The 23963-nt window shown below is 36.4% G+C and overlaps 1 protein-coding gene across 2 annotated transcripts in view; it reads right to left on the reverse strand.

Annotated features, from left to right (window-relative positions):
• Nucleotides 1-23963, reverse strand: part of LOC149502485 (uncharacterized) — a 166769-nt gene that overhangs the window by 74622 nt on the left and 68184 nt on the right. For both annotated transcript variants that reach the window (XM_089729044.1, XM_089729043.1), the window contains exons 2-3: nucleotides 6772-6882; nucleotides 3949-4081 (exon numbers count right to left, since the gene is read on the reverse strand). In XM_089729044.1, the coding sequence (XP_089585170.1) occupies nucleotides 3949-4081; nucleotides 6772-6847 (209 nt within the window). In that variant the 5' untranslated portion in view covers nucleotides 6848-6882. The remainder of the gene's footprint in view (nucleotides 1-3948; nucleotides 4082-6771; nucleotides 6883-23963) is intronic.

A 23963-nucleotide genomic window follows, 5' to 3' on the forward strand; every position in this document is an offset into this window, starting at 1 on the left:
TTTCCTAAAATGGTAACAGTGAGGTGTTGTTCGTCGGTTATAATATTTTGGAAACTTCTATCAAATTCTCTAGTGAACTTATTGGAACGAAGTTTTGGAACGAAGTTCCTCATCGCGCGTTGTGAAAGGGGGCTAGACGGAAAAAATTCTTACGAAAAGTTGTCACGACACTTTTTAGATCCGTCATTCTGACCAATCAACGTGTAGGCGCTTATCGCGTGACATTGCTCGTATCCGATTGGTCCGCGTAATGAGTACAGTTTCTCGAGATAGCGTTTCAACAATAGTAATTTAGTTCATAGTATTGTTTTTTTCTTCTTCATAATGCCGTAATTTATTATTATAACTTAAAAAAAATTTACAATTCCTTCACTAATTAATCCCTTGACACCTCTGAAGTTTTTTTATTTAACATTTATTTTTCTTTGCACGCAGAAAAATCAATCAGTACTTTGAGGCTTCACAATTTGTTTGACTTCGGCTTAGACTTTAATAAAGAACAAGAGGATCCCACAAATGGGATTAAGCTGTAAAGAATTCGAAGCAATTGTGTGTACCTTTAATTAATTAAATAAAATTAATCATAGTGAATTAGTGCCAAGCCTCCTTAACCTACGGAATAGATTTTTCACACATTGTTTCGGTGTCCATTTAAAATATAACTACTATTTATATTTATGTACACTAGCTGACCCAGCAGACATCGTAGTGCCTCAATCGATAAATAAAAGACCTAAACTTTCGTATAAAATATACTTAAAACAAACAAAAGGAATACGTCCGACGGGGGACGCACGCATCAAAGGAAAAACAAAATAGTTATTTTTATTTAATTACGAGCATTTTCTAATTGATCTCAATCCTTTTAAACCTTCTCTGGACTTCCACAAATAATTCAAGACCAAAATTAGCCAAATCGGTCCAGCCGTTCTCGAGTTTTAGCAAGACTAACGAACAGCAATTCATTTTTATATATTATATAGATTTAAGATATATAGATATACGATATTTATACGAACACCCTTAAAATACTGCATGGCTCAAAGCGATTAGGCTCACACAAACAAAAGGCTACCTAACCCACATACTAGAATTGTTTGAACTTGTTAATATCAATACGTAGATGGCTCTATCGATTCCGTCCGGTCACCCCAAGCCGTGTCCTTCAACTCTGACCGTCAATTTTAATTTGACTGACCAGAACATTACCGTGCGAACCTTTATGCTTCTTTATTAATAAATTTCATAAAATAGAATCAACTGCGTTCGTAATTTGTTTCATTTACTTAGACTAGAGTATATATTAATATCTAAACAATATAAATAATAAAACAGTAGAAACGGATAGACTGAAGAGAAATAATTAAAATTGAAGTTTAACTAAAGAAGAACAATAGAATATAATCCAGCAACTTGAATAGCTATTTGTTTGTTAACCGACTTCAAAAAAGGAGGAGGTTCTCAATTCGACTGTATGTTTTTTTTTTTTATGTTTGTTACCTCATAACTTTTGACTGGGTGACTCGATTTGAGGATTCTTTTTTTTATTAGAAAAATGCTTCCCGTGTGGTCCCATTACAATTTAGTCCAGTTCTGATAATGGTATCCATGAGAAGAACATATAAGCCTTAAATTTGCATTAAGTACGTGCGCGACAAATAGATGAATAGCTCAATATCACACCAACCGATTTCGATGATTATTGTTTTTAGTGTATATTAATTTATTTGGAACATCTTTTTTTTTTTAAGTCTGTTTTTGTCAAAGCATGTCTATTTACAATTATTGGTCCACATGTCCGGAACTACTGAGCTTTATCCTTGCATTCCGCTGGGGAGCCTTACGTGTGTTATCTGTGTGGGTAGATCACAGATATTTACAATAAATGCTTCAAATCCGCATTTTGAAGTCAACGTGGCCTAAAGGATAAGACGTCCGGTGCATTCGTATGTAGCGATGCACCGGTGTTCGAATCCCGCAGGCGGGTACCAATTTTTCTAATGAAATACGTACTTAACAAATGTTCACGATTGCCTTCCACGATGAAGAAATAACATCGTGTAATAAAAATCAAACCCGCAAAAATATAATTTGCGTAATCACTGGTGGTAGAATCTCTTGTGAGTCCGCACAGGTAGGTACCACCACCTCGCCTATTTCTGCCGTGAAGCAGTAATGCGTTTCGGTTTGAAGGGTGGGGTAGCCGTTATAACTATGTCCTACCACCTAGAGGTCCTACCACCAAACTCATAAAAGGTCCTACCACCACTCACAAGAGGTCCTACCACTATCTCATGGTGGGTGGCGCATTTTCATTGTGGATGTCTATGGGCTCCAGTAACCACTTCATACCAGGTGGGTTGTGAGATCGTCCACCCATCTAAGCTATAAAAAAAAAAAAAAAACACTTCCAGAATTCATATGTGAAGTAAAAATGATCTTATAACAGTACCTACTCACATTATTGAGGCACGAGGAACAATAAAAACCAAAATTTAAAGCCCACCATAATTAATGCTATTATAAATCAAAATTACAAGCTTCAATTCGTGCGAAAATTTCATAGCGAATCGTCTAAATCTCGAGGGTCCACAAGTTTAATAACGTCTCGAAGTGATTAAGGCTTATTGAGATCTCATTAAGCAATGTTTCCAGTTCGGATTTTCTCTGGGATTGGAGCAAAATTTCATAAAGTACAATTTTCGTAGAACTTTCCAAACTTTAAAACTCTTTGGATCCTGAGCGCTATGACATATTTTTCTACAAATGAGTTTTAAAAATAGTCTTGAGTGCACTGATTTTCGACCACCTTGCTTTACCAACCTACAATTAGCTTGGGTGTGCTTCTGGCGTGACTGCTGTTCATATCTGACAATGACCACTTGACGAACAAATGAGTGGTATGTTGATCGACCGTGGAAGACAAAAAAGTGCTTGTGATACTCTTATGCTGGCACGAGGAACGTCATCTGTCGTTAGATAGCAAAAACCGATATCGAAACAACTGGAATATCTGGAATATTCTGGAAACATTTCTCGAATATTCTCTTCCTTGGTTTACCAGTTGTATCGCGTGTTCCAATGGCCCCGATAATGTTCTCGCCATAGACAAGACTAGTCTAACACGTTTTCGAATGTTCTAGTTCTTCTCGTAACAATATGTTCTATTATTATTTAAGTCGATGAGAAAGCTTGCAAGACGAAAATATCGATCAATAAGTTCCTTAATTAATGTGCGCTAGTGCTAATATCCCAATGGTCAGAAGGAATTAATTACTAACCGGTTTATAGTGTTTGTAACTAATCACTCGCAACCCGGACTATTATTGTTTGTAGCTTTTGATTAATTTTAGGAAACCATGAACAATTCTCGATGACGCTTATTTCATTGATGAATTCCCAATAATCTTAAGGACCTAAAGGACTATTCCAACTACTGACGGATCGGTGATCCCAGGGGCTCATTCTGAGAGAACTGCTGACCCTAGCAAGAGCAGTGCTATGCTGAATCTACCACCAGGTCAGAATCGCGCTTACAACCAATTACCACCTACAATATAACAGTGATATTTGAAATACATAGTTATAAGGACATAAGAGGTATGCTTAACAAAATAGCGAAAGCCGGACACACTCCGATATGACTAAAGGTAATTTTATGAAGAACATGAATTTCTTGTAAACTATCGCCTACCATATGTGGTACATTGATCGTACTATGTTTAGCCTATGTGCTATTACCTATTTGCAAGCTATTACTTAGTGATGCTTCATCAAAATCCGTCTTGTAGTTTTTGCGTGGAAGAGTAACAAACTTCTATACTCGCAAAATTTCGCATTTAAAATATCAGAAGAATTACAAAAGACAGAACACACGCTGTGTAAGATAAAATAGTATTAATAGAAAGATAGCTGGTAGCGTAACTAAATGTAAAGTACAGGCCTTACCTTGCGTCTGAAGGTTTGTACGTGACGTCATATTTCTCAACGAGGTCCGCCGTTGTGGACCATGAAACTTTGACGGTGGTCGGATTCAGGAATGTCACTGTTATATTCTCTGGCACACCGGGGCCCATTGAGCCTGTTGAAATGAAAAAATAATGCGATTTTATTTTCTAATGTGAGCTAAAGTGTTCTAAGTTCTAAGTGCTAAATGTAAGTGTTCGATTTTCATAAAATCGTGTGATAAGGGTAAAGATTTTTACATTTTTCGCAATCTGAAATTCGTTCTCGCGTATTTTACACGTGTTGAATGTATTCTCTTTTTATTGCCAACCCACGTATTCTAGTCTAGTATTGGCAATCATTCAAGTGGTGACTGTGCAAATGGCTACTAGATTTCGCATCAAAAATTCGATTGGAAAATCTACATATTTCCAGGAACTGAACTGCGTAGACATGGCTGTAGTTGTAGTTATGTTATATTACTGTATATGCTGTAGTTAGGTATTTTATAAAACTCTTTTATCTATACTTATCTATACTAATATTATAAAGAGGAAAGATTTGTTTGTTTGTTTGTTTCGAATAGGCTCCGAAACTACTAGACCGATTTGAAAAATTCTTTTTCCATTAGAAGCCGACATTGTCCCTGATGAACATAGGCTACTTTTTTAATTTTTTTTTGTTTGTTTCATGTGTGTTTTAATGTTTCCGAAGCGAAGCGAGGGCGGGTCGCTAGTAATATTATAAACAGGAAAGATTTGTTTGTTTGTATTGAATAGGCTCCGAAACTATTGAAGCGATTTTAAAAAATCTTTCACTTTTTGGAAGCTACACTATCTCCGAGTGAAAAAGACTTTTTTTTTTAAATAATAAGGGTCCCTACTAAAAAGTTATGCCACAATAAGTGTTCTTTTATTTAAAAAAATCAAACAGTGTCAAATATCGTTTACAGGGAAGCTCTGACTTAATAAAATCAATGGCTTTGGTTTTGTATGTATGACCTTTTAATGAAAATAAGAAAAATAGTTATATAAAAATAATAAAAAAGAGATAAAAATATCATTTAAATGAAAATAAAAGTTCATTAAAATAATAATATTCAAAACTATCTTTATAGTTTTCTTTTTTTAGTAACCTGACGCAAATAGAAGAGATGAGTGTGTATTATGATTTTTAATTTTGATATTTTTATTAAGAATCCGAGCGAAGCTGGAGCGAGTCGCTAGTTTTGATAATAAGTTCGTTATTCGCAAGTATAACAAAAGTATTAAGGCATGTTAAATGCTATTTTGGACGGTATGTGTTCGGGTTACTTGAACGATTTTTATGGTTCTAAAAGGTAACATATTATATGAATTTAATACAGCGTTTATGTGTAGCCAACACGAAATACAACTACATCATAAAAATAGGTGAGTTTTTCAAACATACTTTTCCACTGAGCAATATGAGCAATATTAGTGTACACGTACATGCAATAAATTAGTCGTATGTAGGTTCAGAAAACATACTCATTCACTAATATAAGTTTTTATTTGTACCGCTTTATAACGGTGGGGCAAGTTATCAGCCCACAAAAACGCTATTCTTTGCTCAGGATGAATTTGTTACGGTATCTACCATAGAGCAGAAAATATTTGACAGACGCCTGAATCGCGCTAACGACATTTTAAGTATATGCGTCTACTGAGCAATTACATCTGCTCGGTGGAAGATCTCCTCTTTATCGTTGCTACCTAACATCCATTCGTTCAATATATTATTTTACTGTTAAAACCTCCAAATTATGTTTTAAAGCGTGCTGTGGGGGTGAGATTCACTATCCAATAACTATATGCTCCAGTAAACGCATTAGCACACACACGCACATTTAGGTGCGACATGAACCCTTCTGTCCACGCATTGCAATAAACATGCCTGTGGCAAGATCTCTGGTGTAGTCAAATTGAGTTTCAACTACTTTTTTTTCTCTATGATGTATAAATGAATCGAGAGCCCACCTTATGTTAAACGATCACCGGAGCCCATAGACATCAGAAGCCATAGGCGTTCTGATACTAGCCTTGATATACGATTGAAATACAAGAGACCTATACGTTATATATATATATATATATATATACATATACAGGTACATATAGTGTTAAGTAAGATGAAGTCGTCGTGGCCTAAAGTATAAGACGTCCGGTGCATTCATATGTAGCGATGCACCGGTGCTCGAATCCCGCAGGCGGGTACCAATTTTTCTAATGATATACGTATTTAACAATTGTTTACGATTCAGTTCCACGGTGAAGGAATAATATCGTGTAATAAATTATAATTTGCGTAATTAGTGGTAGGACATCTTGTGTGTCCGCACGGGTAGGTACCACTGCCTTGCTATTTCTGCTGTGAAGCAGTAATGCGTTTCGGTTTTAAGGGTTGGGTAGCCGTTGTAACTATACTGAGATCTTAGAACTATCTCAAGGCTGGTGTTGGCATTTACGTTGTAGATTTCTATGGGCTCCAGTAATCACTTAACACCAGGTGGGCTGTGAGCTCGTCCACCCATCAAAGCAATATAAAAAATATATATAATTCTGGCCATTGGAAGTAGGTATAACGCTAAGGTTGAAAATCCACTATTTCAATTTTATTCGTTCAATATTTCAAATTGTTATTGAATCTAAAATATTAGGAACCATCAAAATCGGTTCACTTAGAAACAACAACCTCTTTTTTTTTTAAGTCGGCTAAAACAAACCCGTTGAAAAACTGGTATCGAAAATCAGACTATTTCTTGTATATTACTGTATAGCTACTAGTTTTTGGATTTGTACCTACCAGCGTTAGCAAGTCTCAAGACTACGGAGAGTGCTAGAGCGACGGCGGCTATGTGCGCGGGCGGCGCGCACCGCATGTCGCGCCCACCCAGTCGCTCATGCCATGTCGCTTCTAAAACAAAAGAATACAAAAATTCAGCAAAAATATTAACGATCTATCTTCAAACGCAGAAAATGAGAATATCATCAATGTATTTGAAGTCAATTAAACATTAAGAATAACATAAAAACCATGGTCAGATTTTAATAAACTTTCACCTGGGAGATGTTAAAATACATAAAACACATAAAACCACGTATCTGGTTGTAGTGCTGACCGCGGGAACCCTCCTACCCTTAAGGATAACACAAAAACCATTGGTCAGATCTTATAAACATTCACCTGGGAAATTGTAAAACACATAAAAATACATAAAACACTTAAATGGTTTTTGTGTCTGGTTGTAGTGCTGACCGCGGGAACCCCCCTACTCTGACCGAGTTCTAACCCCGGACAGAGATCGGGGAGTTGTTTAGTGCGGTAGGGCCCTAAAATTCCTTCGGCCCGTGGTCTGCTCCCAACAGAACTGCCCCCTGCAGAACGTCAAGTCCTATATACCCCGCGCGCTCCCTACGCGCGGGGACTTCGTAGGAGGTCCCAGGCCCGAAAAAAAGGCCAATTATATTGAAATGAGTGAAAAATTGTTTTCAAATCCATTAAAAATATTCGTAATAATAAATCACCCTTTGTTTATAGAATAGCAACCTAATGTAAGAGAAACACCGAAGCTAATGTTACTGACTGATAACTTTGATATGACCCGAAACAGAATCCAATATAGTACCTCAGTACGTGAAACTAATTACTTACGTCTTCAATCCCTTGATTTCGATTGCTTTATCAAATTTCAATCATATTGGCGATTGAATAGAGCATTATACCATTTTCAGTACACTAAGGACCAAACAGTGAGTACTCCCTGTCATTTCTATCAGGGCAATTCTATTAGGCTGTTGCTTTTGTTGAAAGTTGACATTGAAGTTTAAGTATGAGAATAACGGCAGAAAAAGGTGTAAATCAGTAATCACTAAAATAGGAAATGCTGTTTTTTTCATCCGCCTCTTCTCTTGATTGGTTTTAATTATTACATATTATGTTTGTCTCTTGATTGATATTAACTATTGCATATTATGGTTGGATCTATTCATGAATCCTATGCTTCGGAAGTGGCTAAGAAAGCCCATGGACGTCCATGTGGATGCCACAATCTACCTCGAGATGTATGAATCAGATCTCAGTTATATGATAAAACCGACGCCTTATCTTTTCAAATGAGATAATCTGGGTACTCGCGCGTACAATAGACTTTACCACGGTATTATGTTTACTTGTTCATAAAATAACACAGTCTAAAAGACCCTTAGAGATAAAATAACATATTTTCCATATACCTAGTCGCACGATTAACATGCTCATAAATTTGAATATATTACCAACTCCAGGTTAGCTATAACATCAAACTTTAAGCAAAATTCACCTCAAACAAAATTTATTAGCTTCTCGACTCTAAGTTCTTCATTAAAATTCTATCGTCGGACGAGCATCCGTCGAGATAAGAGGATTAATATCCAGTCACTACAATCAATATGCAATGAAATAATCCAAGATGTTCACAAAATGTACGCGGCAAAATATGAAAAACAATAATATTGTAACTCACCAGAAACTTTAAAATGCAACTTAAATATTTGTTATTGTTAACTACTTTCATTGCATACTATACGATGAGTAAGGTATTTGTAGATTGATATGAGATCAAGTATCATACATCCTACTAGATATATACTATAGTGTATTTGAAGATATCAGCGACTCGTAAAGAACCGGTGAATTATAAAATCAAATAAAAACTCTAGCAAAAAGGGTACATATCTAAAAATCCTATCATAATAATAATAAATATCTGATTATGATGACATACATGACAAACCGTTGCGTGAAATAAAACAAATTGATTCGCCAAATTAGTGGTCTCGCATGCTCAAAACAGAGAAGCATATCGCAAATTGCTTAGCACTACACAATCCACTACGTCTCCAAATAATTGTATGAATGATGCAGAGCTAGCGATCACCCACAGAACTGAAGTACATTGAACAAAAGAAGCTGGCCAGCAAATTAATGTACCGTATTAATACATTCCTCATCTTGCATCCATCCTAATTTATATACCTATATTCCGCAAACAGTCCATTTAAAATAAAACGACGAGTACTTGGAGTCGCGTAAGGAAATCTTGTTATATTTGCTACATTACATCATCTTCTATAAGTAATACATAATACATCGAAATAATAATACAAAACTGATAATTATATTATTATGTATTATTATAATATTCTTATAGATTTAATGAAAGCTATTTGTTCAATTACAACCGATGGGTTGTTCGATTACAAGAACCACGAATAAAACATCCAACGTGACTCATGAGATAAACTCTAAATTACTTTAAAATTGCGCTGTGTATCCTTAGAAATAGACTAACGTAACGAAACTATGATAAAATCAAATACACAACTACAATTACTTTTACGATTTAATCTCATGTTTCCGTGAAAGGACCACCGACCGTCTAACTAATCGTAAAAGTTGTTTTAATTATATCTACGACTACGGCGTGCTGCCCATGGGATTACTTGGTAACATAACGAGTTTTAATTCTCTAAAAATGCGTAAACAAATTTAAAATATCTCGTTACCTTCATCAAACAAAATATAATGCAGTTAAAATATTAAACACTACACTAACCTCATATATAACACGGTACTCACAACCAAAGACCATTCTATCTAATATAAATAGGCCTGCGTGACCTAGCGCTGTAATGGCCATCGGTCTGGCTAAGCCGGGTCAGAGCGAAACCGTCAGAAATTGGCTGGCGAAGAACAAATTACAGAACGTTGTACGATACGTGTAATATGTGAAAATGGTATATCTCATGTGGGGTAAAGCGCATTGGGATTTGAGCGAAAAATACAAGAGAAAATAGCCTATTTTCGTCAATACAAATTGCGGTCTAATCACATTAATTAGAAGGAAATTTTGCTTCGGTAAGGATACTTTTGGATTTTATTCGTTTTATTTTTTATTTCTTAGATGGTTGGATGAGTTCACAGCCCACCTGGTGTTAATTGGCTACTGGAACCCATGGACATCTACAAAGTAAATGCGCCACCCATCTTGAGATACTTGAGACCTTCTAAGGTCTCAGTATAGTTACAGCGGCTGCCCCACCCTTCAAACCGAAACGCATTACTGCTTCACGGCAGAAATAGGGAGGGCGAAGCTACCCGTGCGGACTCACAAGAGGTCCTACCACCAGAATCGTCGTTCGAGTCGTTCGACTAAAATTATGTTTAAAAAAATTACGAAACCATACCTGTGAAACTGTATTTTTCTATTTGGGTGGATAGTAGTAGCATTATTTATATATAAAACACTCTAAATTTTGTTTCAAAATTGTATCCCTATTTGAATTGATAAATTGACTTTCAATTCCTTCTATTTATAATTATTCCATTTCATCTATTCTCTAATCTGACCGACACAGGAACAACTCAAATTTTGAAGAAAATAAATTTTTTTCTTAGCTTAGATGTTCAATGAATAACGTTTGAAAGGTTTCCTTTGTAGTAAGCTAAATTTATGACCTTTCTTTTCCAATTGAACGCGAACGAGAAGTCTTCAAGAGTGAGCAATGGTTTGGAAGTGTTCTGAAATCCATCAGTATCGATAGCTACTCACCATGAGACCATGTGTACCTGTTTGCAAAGTTATTATAGAACCTTAAAGCCCTCACGAGTCCTAAGGGATATAGGTTATAAGTTTAACCTATCCACCTTTTTTACGGGTATAAGGTGGACTGACCGTACTATCGAATAGTATTTAATTAGGATATATTATAATACAGGTAGCTACTATTATACCTCCTATTTGTACAGTGAAATTTACAATAAATACTATGGAATAAGCATTTTATAAAATTGAAGGATATAGAGGAATAGGTAGACCTAAGAAGAAATGGATGGATTGCATGAAAGACGATATGTGTAAGAGGGGAGTGAGCGAAGAAATGGTATATGATAGAGGAGAGGAAGGAGAAAACATGTTGCGCCGACCCCAGGTGACTGGGAAAAGGGCAGGAGAATGAAGAATGAGGCATTTTATAAAACTAGTCGATCTTATTTCTCCAAGGTCAGAGACGTCATTCATGTTATGATATAGGTATGATATAGGGGCTTATTATATTTTAAACGAAGCTTGAAGCCAACTCTTGAAAGTAACTTCGTATCTCAAAGCTAATATACTTAGTACTTCAATACTAAGTATTTCAATAAAAGTACTTAGACATCATAATATATCGCATGTCTGGTATATCGCATAGTATATCGGCGTGCCTTCAAGCTCAGTCAACGCCTCCGGTGTAGTTTTCATTTAGTAAGCCACGGCTCACTGGTTCACATCAACTGATAAATGGGAATATATCGGTGTACCAGATGTAGCGAAGAAGCAGCCCCAATATGTTGGCTCAAAATTTTACCAATAGCAGAGTTCTTACTGAATCATACCTAAATATCGTATTTTTTATTAGATTCCAAATTGGACATATCATTGTTGTTAATAGTTTTAAATGTCTATTCGCTTCTTTTTTTTCAATTTCAACATACTTTATCTCATTCAATAACAAAAATTTGTTCTATCGAAGGCTATACTAGGTAAAATTGGGTTTAACCTTTTTTTGAATAACAAACAGAAAATAAATGGAAAGCCTTACGTTGAATGGGATATTATTTAAAAAAACAATGCGAAGTAGAAAATCTGTAAGTCACTCGCTAAAATAAGGCGCCAAACTGATGTCAAGCGATAAGACAATGTCAGTATTCTAATCGCAAAGTCAGATACAAACTTTTCTAAGAAATTACGTATTTAACACGTGCTCACGAACGAGCTCCGCAATGAAAGAATAACATTACAATAAGAATCTAATCTGAGAATTTATAAATTTGATTAGTTTATCTTACTTATATTCGAAAGGCTGGACCGCTGTTAACAGTTAAATTGTACAACTGGGACTTCAATCTTTTCAAATCAATTCAAATAAAATGTACAAATTGTCTAAAAAAAATTTTAATTCCAAAAAAAATGACTTCTATTTTTGTTAATTAGATTTTGTTATTAATTAAAACAAAATTTAATACACTCATGGCACTTATGAAATATAAATAATCCAAAAATGCGTATGACTAAGCAAGTAGTTAACAAGTGATGTTGCCTTAAAAACTGATAATAAAACTTGGAAAATAATTTATGAAGTGAGCCAAGGCTAAGGTGTATTGATCGAGAATATATCTCGCTATCACCGAGGTGTAGACTAAAGACTGCGTCAAATCACTTTGTATGCGAAGGTGTAATAATACTATGCATGTGTTTTTAGTAATCCATTCCACTTCACTGTAGTCTTACTATTCAGAACAGTATGTGCTTAGTGCGGGTTTTTAACGCTCTCGATAGCGTAAAAGTTAATTCAAATTTGTATGCATTTGGGACAGCGCCCCTAGCGGCAAGCGCACGCAAACGTTCCAACTTCATACAAATTTGAGTTAACTTTTACGCTATCGAGAACGTTAAAAAATTCGCACTAAGCACACAGGTCCGTAAATCGTGGTCAGAAGTTTTGTACCAATGAAAATCAGATCATAAAGAGACAGCTAATTATTTCTTTTTTAAAAACCTGAAACTAAAATTAATTCAGCAAATGTAACCTTAAAATAGGTCCTACAAAGGGTGGAGACAGTCGTAAACGACATTATAGCCCTTGGAAAGAGGTCCCTTTGAAGTGATTCCTGGGCGCCATGATGCGCAGTTCTTCAACAGAGGTTTGAAAAGAAGAGGTAAGCAAATTGTTTTTTGTCATTTAACTGTCATCTAGCATAGGTATGTCCGTGCAAAAAAAAAACAGAAATCACATACTCAGGCATCGTTGACATTGTCGCAGAACACGAGGAACAAAATTACCAGATTCTGAGATCATAATATAAATTAATAGTTCCGAATATTATTTTGTTCACAATGTAACTCACTAACACTATATAGGTATAACAATATAAGGCCATCTGATGATTTTTGGAAGCCAAACATCAGAAACTGTATAGCTTATTGACTAAAATCAATATGACATTAAACTGAATAATTAATTGTACGATATAATCTCGTAATACAGGTTTTGGAAGGCCCGTAGGGGCAGATATCAACTTAATTTTAGTTAAAAAAAAATATTTTTTGTCACTAACAAACATCCTTAAATTTTAGTTTTGTGTCACTAACATTCACAAAATTCATGTAGTTATTAAAGAGAAGTGTTAGAGAAAAGACTACCGTTTTACGTTTTAGTGAATGAGCAGGAAGTTTTTTTTTTGTAAATTAATTCTTCTCACGATTTTACGATTCTATTTTAAAGCATTTTTACTGGTGGTAGGACCTCTTGGGAGTCCGCACTGGTAGGTACCACCTCCCTGCCTATTTCAGCCGTGAAGCAGTAATGCGTTTCGGTTTGAAGGGTGGGGCAGCCGTTGTAACTATAGTGAGACCTTAGAACTTATATCTCAAGGTGCGTGGCGCATTTACGTTGTAGATGTCTATGGGCTCCAGTAACCACTTAACACCAGGTGGGCTGTGAGCTCGTCCACTCATCAAAGCAATAAAATAAAAAAAAATAAAAAAAAAGGAAATGAAATTCCATTGTTATTTCAAAACACGTAAAAACGCCGTTTATGTGCAAACAATCGCCTCATTTGTTCATTGATCAGTAAGTAGACTTCTATCGTAGAAGTGGAGACCAGAAAAGACAAAAACTATTGACGAATCCCTTTAAAACTAATTCAGGAAAAGAAACAGTAAAATCGCATGGTATAAGAGTTAATAAATAGAATATAATAAATGTAGTATATGCATGCGTCACAAATAGTGATTAAAGTTAAAATAAATAAATAAATGTATAATTAATCCAAAGAAATAAATAATGATTTGAATTTGTCGTCATTACCTATTGGGATTCCCTAGAAATATTTTTATGTATTATTATGATTGGAAGTTGAAGTCAATAACGACTCAAATACCATTATTTTTATTTGAATCAATGTTATTTTATATTGCAATTGACATTTTTAAATTTTATACAAATTATGTTTCCATTAAAAATCGGATAGTCTCTCTCATATTTAATGTTAGTAATTACATATATTATAAAATGTAAATTGAGTTCAAACATTCTTTTCATTTTCCCTACTTGTCCGACCGTTGTAGGGAAAGGTTGTTTCTACTGTGATAAACCGTGTTATTTTTATGATGAATCCTAAGAGAATAAACAATGACGTTAATAGGCACAATGACGTCTAGTTTCTTACAAAGCGAACATTTCACACCGCACCTACATTCTACATTAAACAATACTCACCCGTTTCCAATAGCGCTAGATAACCAAGTCAGCGTTTGTCTGAGTTTCCATTCTATTCTTTGTAATATACATAATGCAGATACATGAATAGCTTACCAAGTATCAAACGTCAAGATTCATTTGTATTTCAAGCATATAGAAGTACAATGGGCCATGAAATTTTGTGGTGTTGTGCGGACGTTTCAATAGATTTAGGACGATGAGGAGTGTTTGCAGAACAATCATTTATGTGTTCTCATATTTCAAGCATTTGAAGTTCAATCAAAAATATGACACTAGTAAAAACAACCTCTAAATATATGGTTTGGCGAATGATTTCTATGATAAACAAACGTACAAATAAATTAGAAACCCGTAATTTTTGGATATTATCGAAATATTTACGTTTTTTTTTTGTGTAAAGACAAGGGTAGCCGCAATTTGAATGTAATGGAATCTCTGTGGACTACAATCAGCTCCGTTGGCCTATCTTTGGTTGATATAGTTTTTCCCGTGATTTTTTTCTACTGGATCTCCAAGCTTGGCTGACTGAGCCCTAAATCCCTCATGGAATATGTGTCTTAGTTACCCCACTGGCAAAAATTAAGTTAGGAATGCACTAGTCCCTTAGAACGTTACGTGAATCGTTGATGCATGGTTTATAGTTTCTTTTTGTATAATGTTTATTTTTAGAAGAATCAAATTGCGCAATTTATGTGTCATATCCACTCATTTTCTCTTATCTGTGAAGTTTATATTCGTGTACATTTTTTCTTTTTTTTTTATAAAAATAATATTTTATATTTAAACAATAATAAATAGCGTGCAATATCAAATTCATGCATAAAAAGAGACAGCTTATAAGTTATAAGAAAGTTAAGAGAATTAGTTTTTTGTAAAACTTCGTTCTCGTCTCGGGATAATCTTGAGTCGTTTAATTCAGCGGCAGCTTTGTTTCCAGACAACAATATAGGAGTTGTATAAGAAGTTGTAAAAGATTCAAGAAAAAAATTCATTATTTCGGTGAGATTCTTAGTTGAAGTTACTGGGACTCTATGGTAGTCTACCATGAGGCACGAAGGAACAACAATTATAGATCTTCTAAATGCTATTAATTTAGCTAATGATAAGATCTGCTAAAAAAAACTGGAAAGCATTATAAAAGTTACTTTTAAATAGGTAAAAATACTTCTAACAGATATAAGATTTCCGTTATTCATAATGATTAAAAAATACACGAGTACCTCATACTACCTACATTAAAGAATAAAACTAGTAACTTAATGTGCTAATGACATTTTAGAACACATAAATGAAGTATTATGATCCTCCATTCCATTTTTAGAAACTTTTAGTGTCAAAACAGTATTTTTATTAATAGTAAAATGACTCATAAAAAATTATTAAAGGTGGTTAAAAGTAGAAAATTAAACTACTACAATAGGAAGCCTCCTAAAAAGGCTCATGTCGTTTATAACTTATTAATTTCATAATTTCTTACCCGCTGTTAAATCGTAAAAACATATGCCTATTCTTACAAAGCGGAGTTAAGCTAGTTAACTTAAATACGAAAGCCGTATAACAAAGTTTAGATGTTCTCCTTTATAATATTTCTTAAGTTTACGAACTTTGTTATACAGATTTTCATTAGAAAAATTACGGAAGCGAAAAGGGGGAATATGTTATTAAATTTTCAATATCGGTTCGGTCGCATGCTGCTAAGAAACTTTTATATCTGACGTCGAGGTTAAGGTAATATTGTTAATAAAGAAACGGAGAAAATCCATTTTGGGCCTAAGCGTTACACGAATGGGATATGTACCAAAAAATTCGTCTATTTTGCTTGATTAACCTATTGAAATCTTAGCTTCATTGACAATGGCCAAGTGTAGAAAATAAGTTGAATTCAATTTTTTGTTTTAAACAATCTTTGTAAACATCTGCAACACTTATTTCAATATACGTAACTAGCTCCACAAACGCGCGGATTAGAATTAGAGCATCCATAAAATAGGATCGATTTAGTGGAAATCGAGTGTAAAAATTAATTAATACTCTTTTGCTTTAGGATAAATGACTGTTTTTATAGGTATTTTAATCAATGTAAATAGAGTATGGCCATCGAATCGTGACACAACTACTTACAATGGCGGCAATTCAAAATATCTACAACTGACAACATCAAATATAGCATGAAAGGGTAGTTTTGCATTTTTATATTAATGTGACTATGCCATAGAAAAACACAAATGTATCAAATCGTGTTATGTTATCTTTAATGTTGCCAACTGAAGATATTTTGGATTGCCGCTATTTAGTTGTGCCATGATTCGCTGGCCAGACTATAAACTTAATCTCATTGAATAACGTAACGTAAAGCACCAAAATCTACTAACAAAAATCATTAAAAGAAATAAATAGCTGTGCCATTTAGTTATGACACGAAATCATGTCGGCAACTGCGGCAATTCAAAATATTTTTTTATGGCAATCTTAAATATAACATGAAAAAGTCGATTTGGTACTTTGAGTTTTTCTATGGTGTAGTTATATTAATAATTTTACTGGTGGTAGGATCTCTTGTGAGTCCGCGCCTCCCGCCCGCCTATTTTTGCCGTAAAGCAGTAATGCGTTTCGGTTTGAAGGGCGGGGCAGCCGTTGTAACTATACTGAGACCTTAGAACTTATATCTCAAGGTGGGTGGCGCATTTATGTCGTAGATGTCTATGAGCTCCAGTAACCACTTAACATCAGGTGAGCTGTGAGCTCGTCGATGGGTATCTAACCTATAAAAAATAAAAATAAAAAGGGCATGAAATAAAATGAAATGAAATGTGATGAGATAATATGGGAGCACGTAATGATTTTGAATGTTATCATATAATTAATATAGTTTTTGATATAAAAAAGTTTTCATAAAAATTAAAATAAGACTGACCTGACCTGAAAGGTCTTAGTTACCAGGTCATAAAATCCCTTAAAAAAATCATTTCGTGTGCAGCGCGTTTCGCATTACGTTGTTTTTAATTTTTGGCTTTCGTTCGTTTTCGTAAACAACCTAACGCGCGATTTCTCGTAACAGGTTCCATTTTTATTTTAAAGCAACCTGTTGCTGCAACAGGTTTCATAAAAAATTACTCATCTTTAGTAGGAAACAGCCTCAAAAATATCGTTTTTATTAAAATATCTCGAACAATAAACATAACCTAAAATGTAAACATTGTCTGATTTTACTAATTTGGCCATTGCTGGGAGACCTGAAAATTGGGCTCATGAAACCTTCTTAGGTATTGTAACTTATGCCCAAATTCTAGCACTGTAACGCCAGGCCCAAGTTTGTATGGATTTCGGGTTTGTCCTTTGACTATTGTAGTCACATTGAACATGACTTACAGCAGACACTGCAACGTTATTATTTATACAAACCAGAACACTTAAAAATACCTAGCCATGCGAGTCCGTCCTATCAACTACGCAAAAATTAGTCTTCGACAGTTTGATATTTTATTCTCCGAAATCATTCCTTCATTGCGGAAGTAATTTGTGATGTAGATATGTATATATCCTTGGAAATAATTTGGCCCAACAGAGTCGTATTGCTAGATTAGAGCACAGTGGGAGTCTTATCTTCAAATAACTATCATATTATATTTTTGTTAGTTAAATGTGGACAAAAATATTATATCTTTAGTAGTGACTTTGATGATGAGAATTTGGTTGTTACCTTAACTATTACTTCACTAATCATAATTATATTCACATATATCACAAAGATTGACATCCACAAATACACACTTCTATTAAAATCCTATATTCACATTAATATATAGCGGCAATAATGAAATCAGCGTGATCAAATATGGTTCGCCGTCCGATGCGAAATTCAATTACTTAGAAACAGCAGGTTGCCTCTACAGATGTGTGCTATCTCTTTGTACGTAGGATTTCAATTTGAAAAACATGTTTGGATGGAAATTCAGAAGATTAAAAAAAATTGGTATCAAGCTTCTGAAACAGCGTATTGGTATTTGGTGTGTTATATTTTTTTGTGATATTAAAATTGTATCGTGATTCATTATTTTAATAAATAAGATAGAGGTGGGCAATCGCGTTGTCTTGCAAAAATCATTCTCTCTGTCTCTGTTTTCCACTCACTTCTTTATTGCGACATCGTCCGAAGTCGTGTATGTGCATTATTATTTGTTATTTCACAACTCTGCTTCTAAATTTAAAACATTGTGCAATTATTCGTTCCTGATGAGAATTCATTATTGTTGATTGTCTTTGAAAATTCGTTTGCAGATATCGTGGCGCTCAGGAGGAGGGTACATACAAAAAAAAAGACGTGTGGCACTCGGGGACTGCCGCGGTAAAGCTGGTGCAAAGCATTTTTTATCAACTTATGCAATTACAATTAGACAATAACAATTTAATATTAAAACAATAATAAAAATAAGACCACGCTATATTTATAAACATTAACAAAAGCAAAACATTAACTGTCCCCTTCACACTCATAAGCTAGATCGCGTGAGAGAGAGATGGGCAGACTTTTCATGATGCTCATGCAGTGCGACGTCACGCCGCGCGCTTACTCACAAACACAACGCTGGCGAATCCATTTACGGATACCCGGTCGAGGGGGGTAAGAGACCGGGTTATGTCGGACTCCGGCGCATCCAGAGAAGAACAGGGAGAAGAAGAAGAAAGGGGTCCTCCTCTTCTCCCAATTCCTACCGGGAGACTACGCCTTGAGAAAGGCGCGCGAGGCACTGCACGGCGTCAGCCACCAAGAGCTACCCCGCAAAACCGACTACCGACTAAACCCCATCGAGCCCCACCACTCCGACTCCACGAAACCCACGGTACCGCACAGTGCGCGCCGAAGGCTCGCCGTCGCCGGTACCCATCCTGTTAATAGGACGGCACTCCATCTCCGGGAAAATCCCGCAGGACGTCGTCTCGGAGACACACCGTGAGCGGTGCACAGGAGCCACCTTGCGCCGCCTCACCACCGGACCAACAGCCGAGTACCGGGCACCCCCGCACCCGGCACCCGAAAGCCCCTACGGGAGATGAACGGAAGCTTCGCGCCCGTGCCGCCCACTCCGCCTTCTTCGCTGAGAAGCCGAAGAGGGATCCCACTCCCTTTCGCGCTCCTCAGCCTCACGGAACGCCATGACCAGGTCGCAAAACCTGGTCATGGCCTCCCAAGAATTCTGGTCCTCTAACATGCGGGCGATGACAGCCCGTAAGGAGAGGTCTCTCCCCAGCACCGCGATGAGGTCTCGCCGCGAGCGTTCCCAACGCAGGCACGCTTCGAGTGCGTGCTGAACGTCATCGTCCGGATGCCCACACTGGTGGCAACCCGGATGTGGCTCTCTCCTGCAGACCCTCCACAGGTACCTCCCGAAGCAACCATGCCCCGAGAGGACCTGCGTTAGGTGGAAGGAGAGCACGCCGTGTCGTCTATCTGACCATGCCTCCAGCACGGGCACCAGGGCCTCGAGGGTGCGTCGGCGAGTGACTGAAGTTTGGCCAAGCTCCTCCAGCAACCGCTCCCTCCACTTGGCGTACGCCAGATGACGCACAGCACGCCTCCACCGACCCAGAGCCGACGGGCCGGGCGTCCGTCCCCGACTCAGGGGCTGTGTCCTGCGCCGGTATACCACAGCTGCTACCTCGGCCTCGAGATCCCAAGGAAGGGAACCCGCGAGGGCGCAGGCGACCTCCCGGGAGATCGTACGGTACCCCCTGATGACCCTCACCGCGAGCACCCGCTGCGCTCGTAGCAGCAAAGCTGCGTTGCGCGCAGAGAGTGCGGACGACCACACGGGAGCGCCGTACAGAGCCATACTGCGCACGAACCCCAGGTACGCCGGACGCCGGCACTGCAACCACCGACGTTGGGAAGAAGACGGGCTAGTGCACCCGCCATCCCCAACAGCTTCGGGACTAACTCACCAAAGTGGTGGTCGAAGCGCCATCGACTTACTCACAAACACTATACCAGCGCAACGCGTGAATGTGTTGAACGCGAGCTACATAGTAGGCTTAGTGGGGGTATCAGGTTATTTTCGTTACGGAATTTCTTGATTCAGTCGCCGCACTCAAGGCCCGCCATAGTAGCTATAACTTAAAAATTCTGGGAGGAATTGTTCGAGATGATACCGGCATCTCGTTTTTACCATCACACCGCCCGCCACCGGAGTAAAGTTCATTCATACTACCTGGAGCCACTGCGGTCATCTACAGTGCGTTTCCTGAGGTATTTTTTGCCACGTACCATCCGGCTATGGAATGAGCTCCCCTCCACGGTGTTTCCTGAGCTCTATGACATGTCCTTCTTCAAACGAGGCTTGTGGAGAGTATTAAGCGGTAGGCAGCGGCTTGGCTCTGCCCCTGGTATTGCTGAAGTCCATGGGCGACGGTAACCACTCACCATCAGGTGGGCCGTATGCTCGTCAGCCGACAAGGGCAATAAAAAAAAAAACATTTTTTCTATAAAAATATAACTATTTATATTTGAGTGCAGTAGCCAATTTCATAATGGTCAACTGTTGATACGAAAATATATTCTATAAAACTGCCATGAATATATATCAAAAAATAAATCAAACGGATAGAAATGAAGAATAGTAGGTAAAAACACACAAAACTTTAATATCATCCCGCGGCCTGTACGTATTTCTTGGCACGTTAAAAATTCACCGAATTCTTCATCTAACTGCAGCTTTTATTGCCTGTGATACGATGAAGGGTGCGAAGTACCTTTAAAATATTCCTTTTTCCCACTCGCTACATTATTCAGGCTTATCTTTCTGGAATTCGTTATAAAGCGCTGTACATTATTATTCACATTTGTATCTAATAAACATTTGAATGAATATAAAAGTCATAATAATATTATTTTATAATAAGTATTTTTTTATGACGAAAAATTTAATCAGTAAACTTATTGTAGCAGTAGCCAGTGCTGTAGCTATGCTTCTGACATTGCTAATGTCTATGTTGTAGCTATTCGCTACCAGCTAATCCTAAGTCATCTACATAGTAAAAACAGTTTTACTTTATTTATACTATACTAGCGACCCGCCCTCGCTTCGCTTCGGAAACATGAAATTTTATTATTGATTATTTACGACATCACATTAAACTCAAACACTCAAAAATAACAGTATTTCTCCACTATTTAATGGATGTTATTATACATATAAACCTTCATCTTTAATCACTCTATATATTTAAAAAAAACCGCATCAAAATCAGTTGCGTAGTTTTAAAGATTTAAGCATACATAGGGACAGACAGATAGATATAGGGACAGAGAAAGCGACTTGTTTTATACTATGTAGTGACTATACTATATTTAAATTACTGATTACCAATGAAAACAAAGGGAAAATTATATCTACCAATCAGAATGACTTGCGTAATACGTTTCGTTTATTATCATTAAGTTAAAGCTAATAAGGAAAATCGATAAAGAGTTTTACTAGAAGGGCTTCCTAATACATTCTGAGCGCACTTACACGAAGTAATCCTTTTGTAATTTTAATATTGTTACGGTTTAGCTTATTATTCTTTAAATTAATTTAATTCAACTACTAGTACTTGAAAAAATATATGGCAGTAATCATTATTAGGTGTTTATAAAATTACATATTTAAACAACTAAATGTCTAATAATGTACTCAATATTTAAAAGTGAATTCATGATTCTTATATTTTGTCTTGCGGTCACCATACTATGAAGTTATTCGAAACGTCGGATACTTACAAAATGAACAAGCGAATACGGTTTCAAATTGTTTGTAAATAGTTACGAATAAAGGTTTTGTAGAAAAAAAAACTCGTGTGGCACTCGGGGACTGCCGCGGTAAAGCTATTGCATAGCATTTTTTAACAACTTATGCAATTATAATTTGACAATAATAATTTTATATTAAAACAATAATAAAATAAGTCCATGCTATATTTATTAACATTAACAAAAGCAAAACATTAACTGTCTCCTTCACTCTCATAAGTTAGACCGCGCGAGAGAGAGATGGGCAGACTTTACTTTACACTATGCGCCTGCAGTGCGACGTCACGCCGCGTGCTTATCATCAGAAACACTACACAAGTGCAACGTGTAAATGTGTTGAACGCGAGCTACATGGTAGGCGGAGTGTTAGGTTTTATTTTCGTTACGGAATTTCTAGATTCGGTGGCCGCACTCAAAGCCCGCGATAAAAGCTATGCAATAGCTATGAAAATGAAAGTTCCATTATTAAGATCCATACATAAAACTCGACCAGAATAAATAGCCTTAGCTAACCTTTAATTTTAATAACTTTTCGCATTTAGTTAGTCAGTGATACGCACGTTTTATATTCTAGACTACCAGGATATCTGATTTTGAGGATGAGGATGCGTTCCACACACTTTTAGCATTATTTTACAGTATATGTGAAACGCACTATAGGGCATGTCAAAGCATTCGTTTCTTTTAATCGAGTATTCAAACCCATTACTTGTCCAAGTATCTTTGTGCTTTTTATAATAATAACTAACTCTTTGCGCCACTTCGCCCGCATTGTCAAGGAAAACTGACAGTTTAGTTTCCTGTGGGAAAGGTAGCATATGTCAATCCATTACTTTGTCGTGAAAGAAGAACAAACAAACAGTGTGTTTGTTTGTTCTTCTTGCTATCTACTAACCATTTAAGAAAAAAACAAAAATTTTAATTTGATTTTAAATAAAGTCTTAACATACTCTTAACATTAAACGTTGTATAGTGTGAATTTAATTTCTCCGTACTTTAAATCCCCTAGAGTTTTACAACGTTGTTCGTAGACGCTCTACAAATGATCGTAGCACTAATGCAATAGCGTAGCCCAATGTAGAATATTGAAGCGGCTACATTCGTTTTTAGTTCTAATTTGAATATTATCTTTTTTTGAAGTGAAACGAAAAAAATAAGTTCATAGAGACACAAATACATAAATGTCTATGATACAGCCGGCGAGAGAATGAGATATAACATAATATACGTGAAGTTAAAATATCAATTCACATAGGGCGCTACCTCATACTATAAAAGATGCCGCTGCACGTAAATTCAACAATTCCTGAATCGCGGTGACGAGATGTTACACAGTTGATAGACATACCGTGATCATGCAGGCGGTTCCCCCAGGGTGAGGCTGCTCCATTGCACTGCGGAGTGGTTGACCATTGTGATTATTTTATATTTTATAAGTTTCACTTCTACCGTGTGTGACTTGCACACAGCTACACACACACACACGCTTGTTTTTACTATGGATTTCAACTCAACTGGATATGAACTCGATCAGATTCAATTCAATTTATATTCTGACAAACTGTTTAACTTATTTGACTTGCTTCGGAAACGCTAAAGAATATAAATTGTATAACAACAATATCAAAGTTTCTGTAAACCTAAACTCGAAAACAATCTATAGAAGTATTTGATTTGCTTGAATAAACATTTAATCAAGATTTAGTATGCAAAAGTCTTATAAATCTGTTCCAAAAAACTCTTTTTAATATTTGATTGTTCGCAAACGAATCCAGCACAAGATAATGAAATCTCTTTTTAGAAAGACCTTTTTTTTAGGATTAAGGCTTGTAACGTCCAGTTTGTCAGTCCTACTGTCCGTATGCAATTACCCAATGATAAAATAAATAGTAATATAAATGCATCCT

This window comes from Bombyx mandarina, chromosome 08 (genome assembly GCF_030267445.1).
Source record: "Bombyx mandarina strain Sakado chromosome 08, ASM3026744v2".
NCBI classification, from domain to species: domain Eukaryota; kingdom Metazoa; phylum Arthropoda; class Insecta; order Lepidoptera; family Bombycidae; genus Bombyx; species Bombyx mandarina.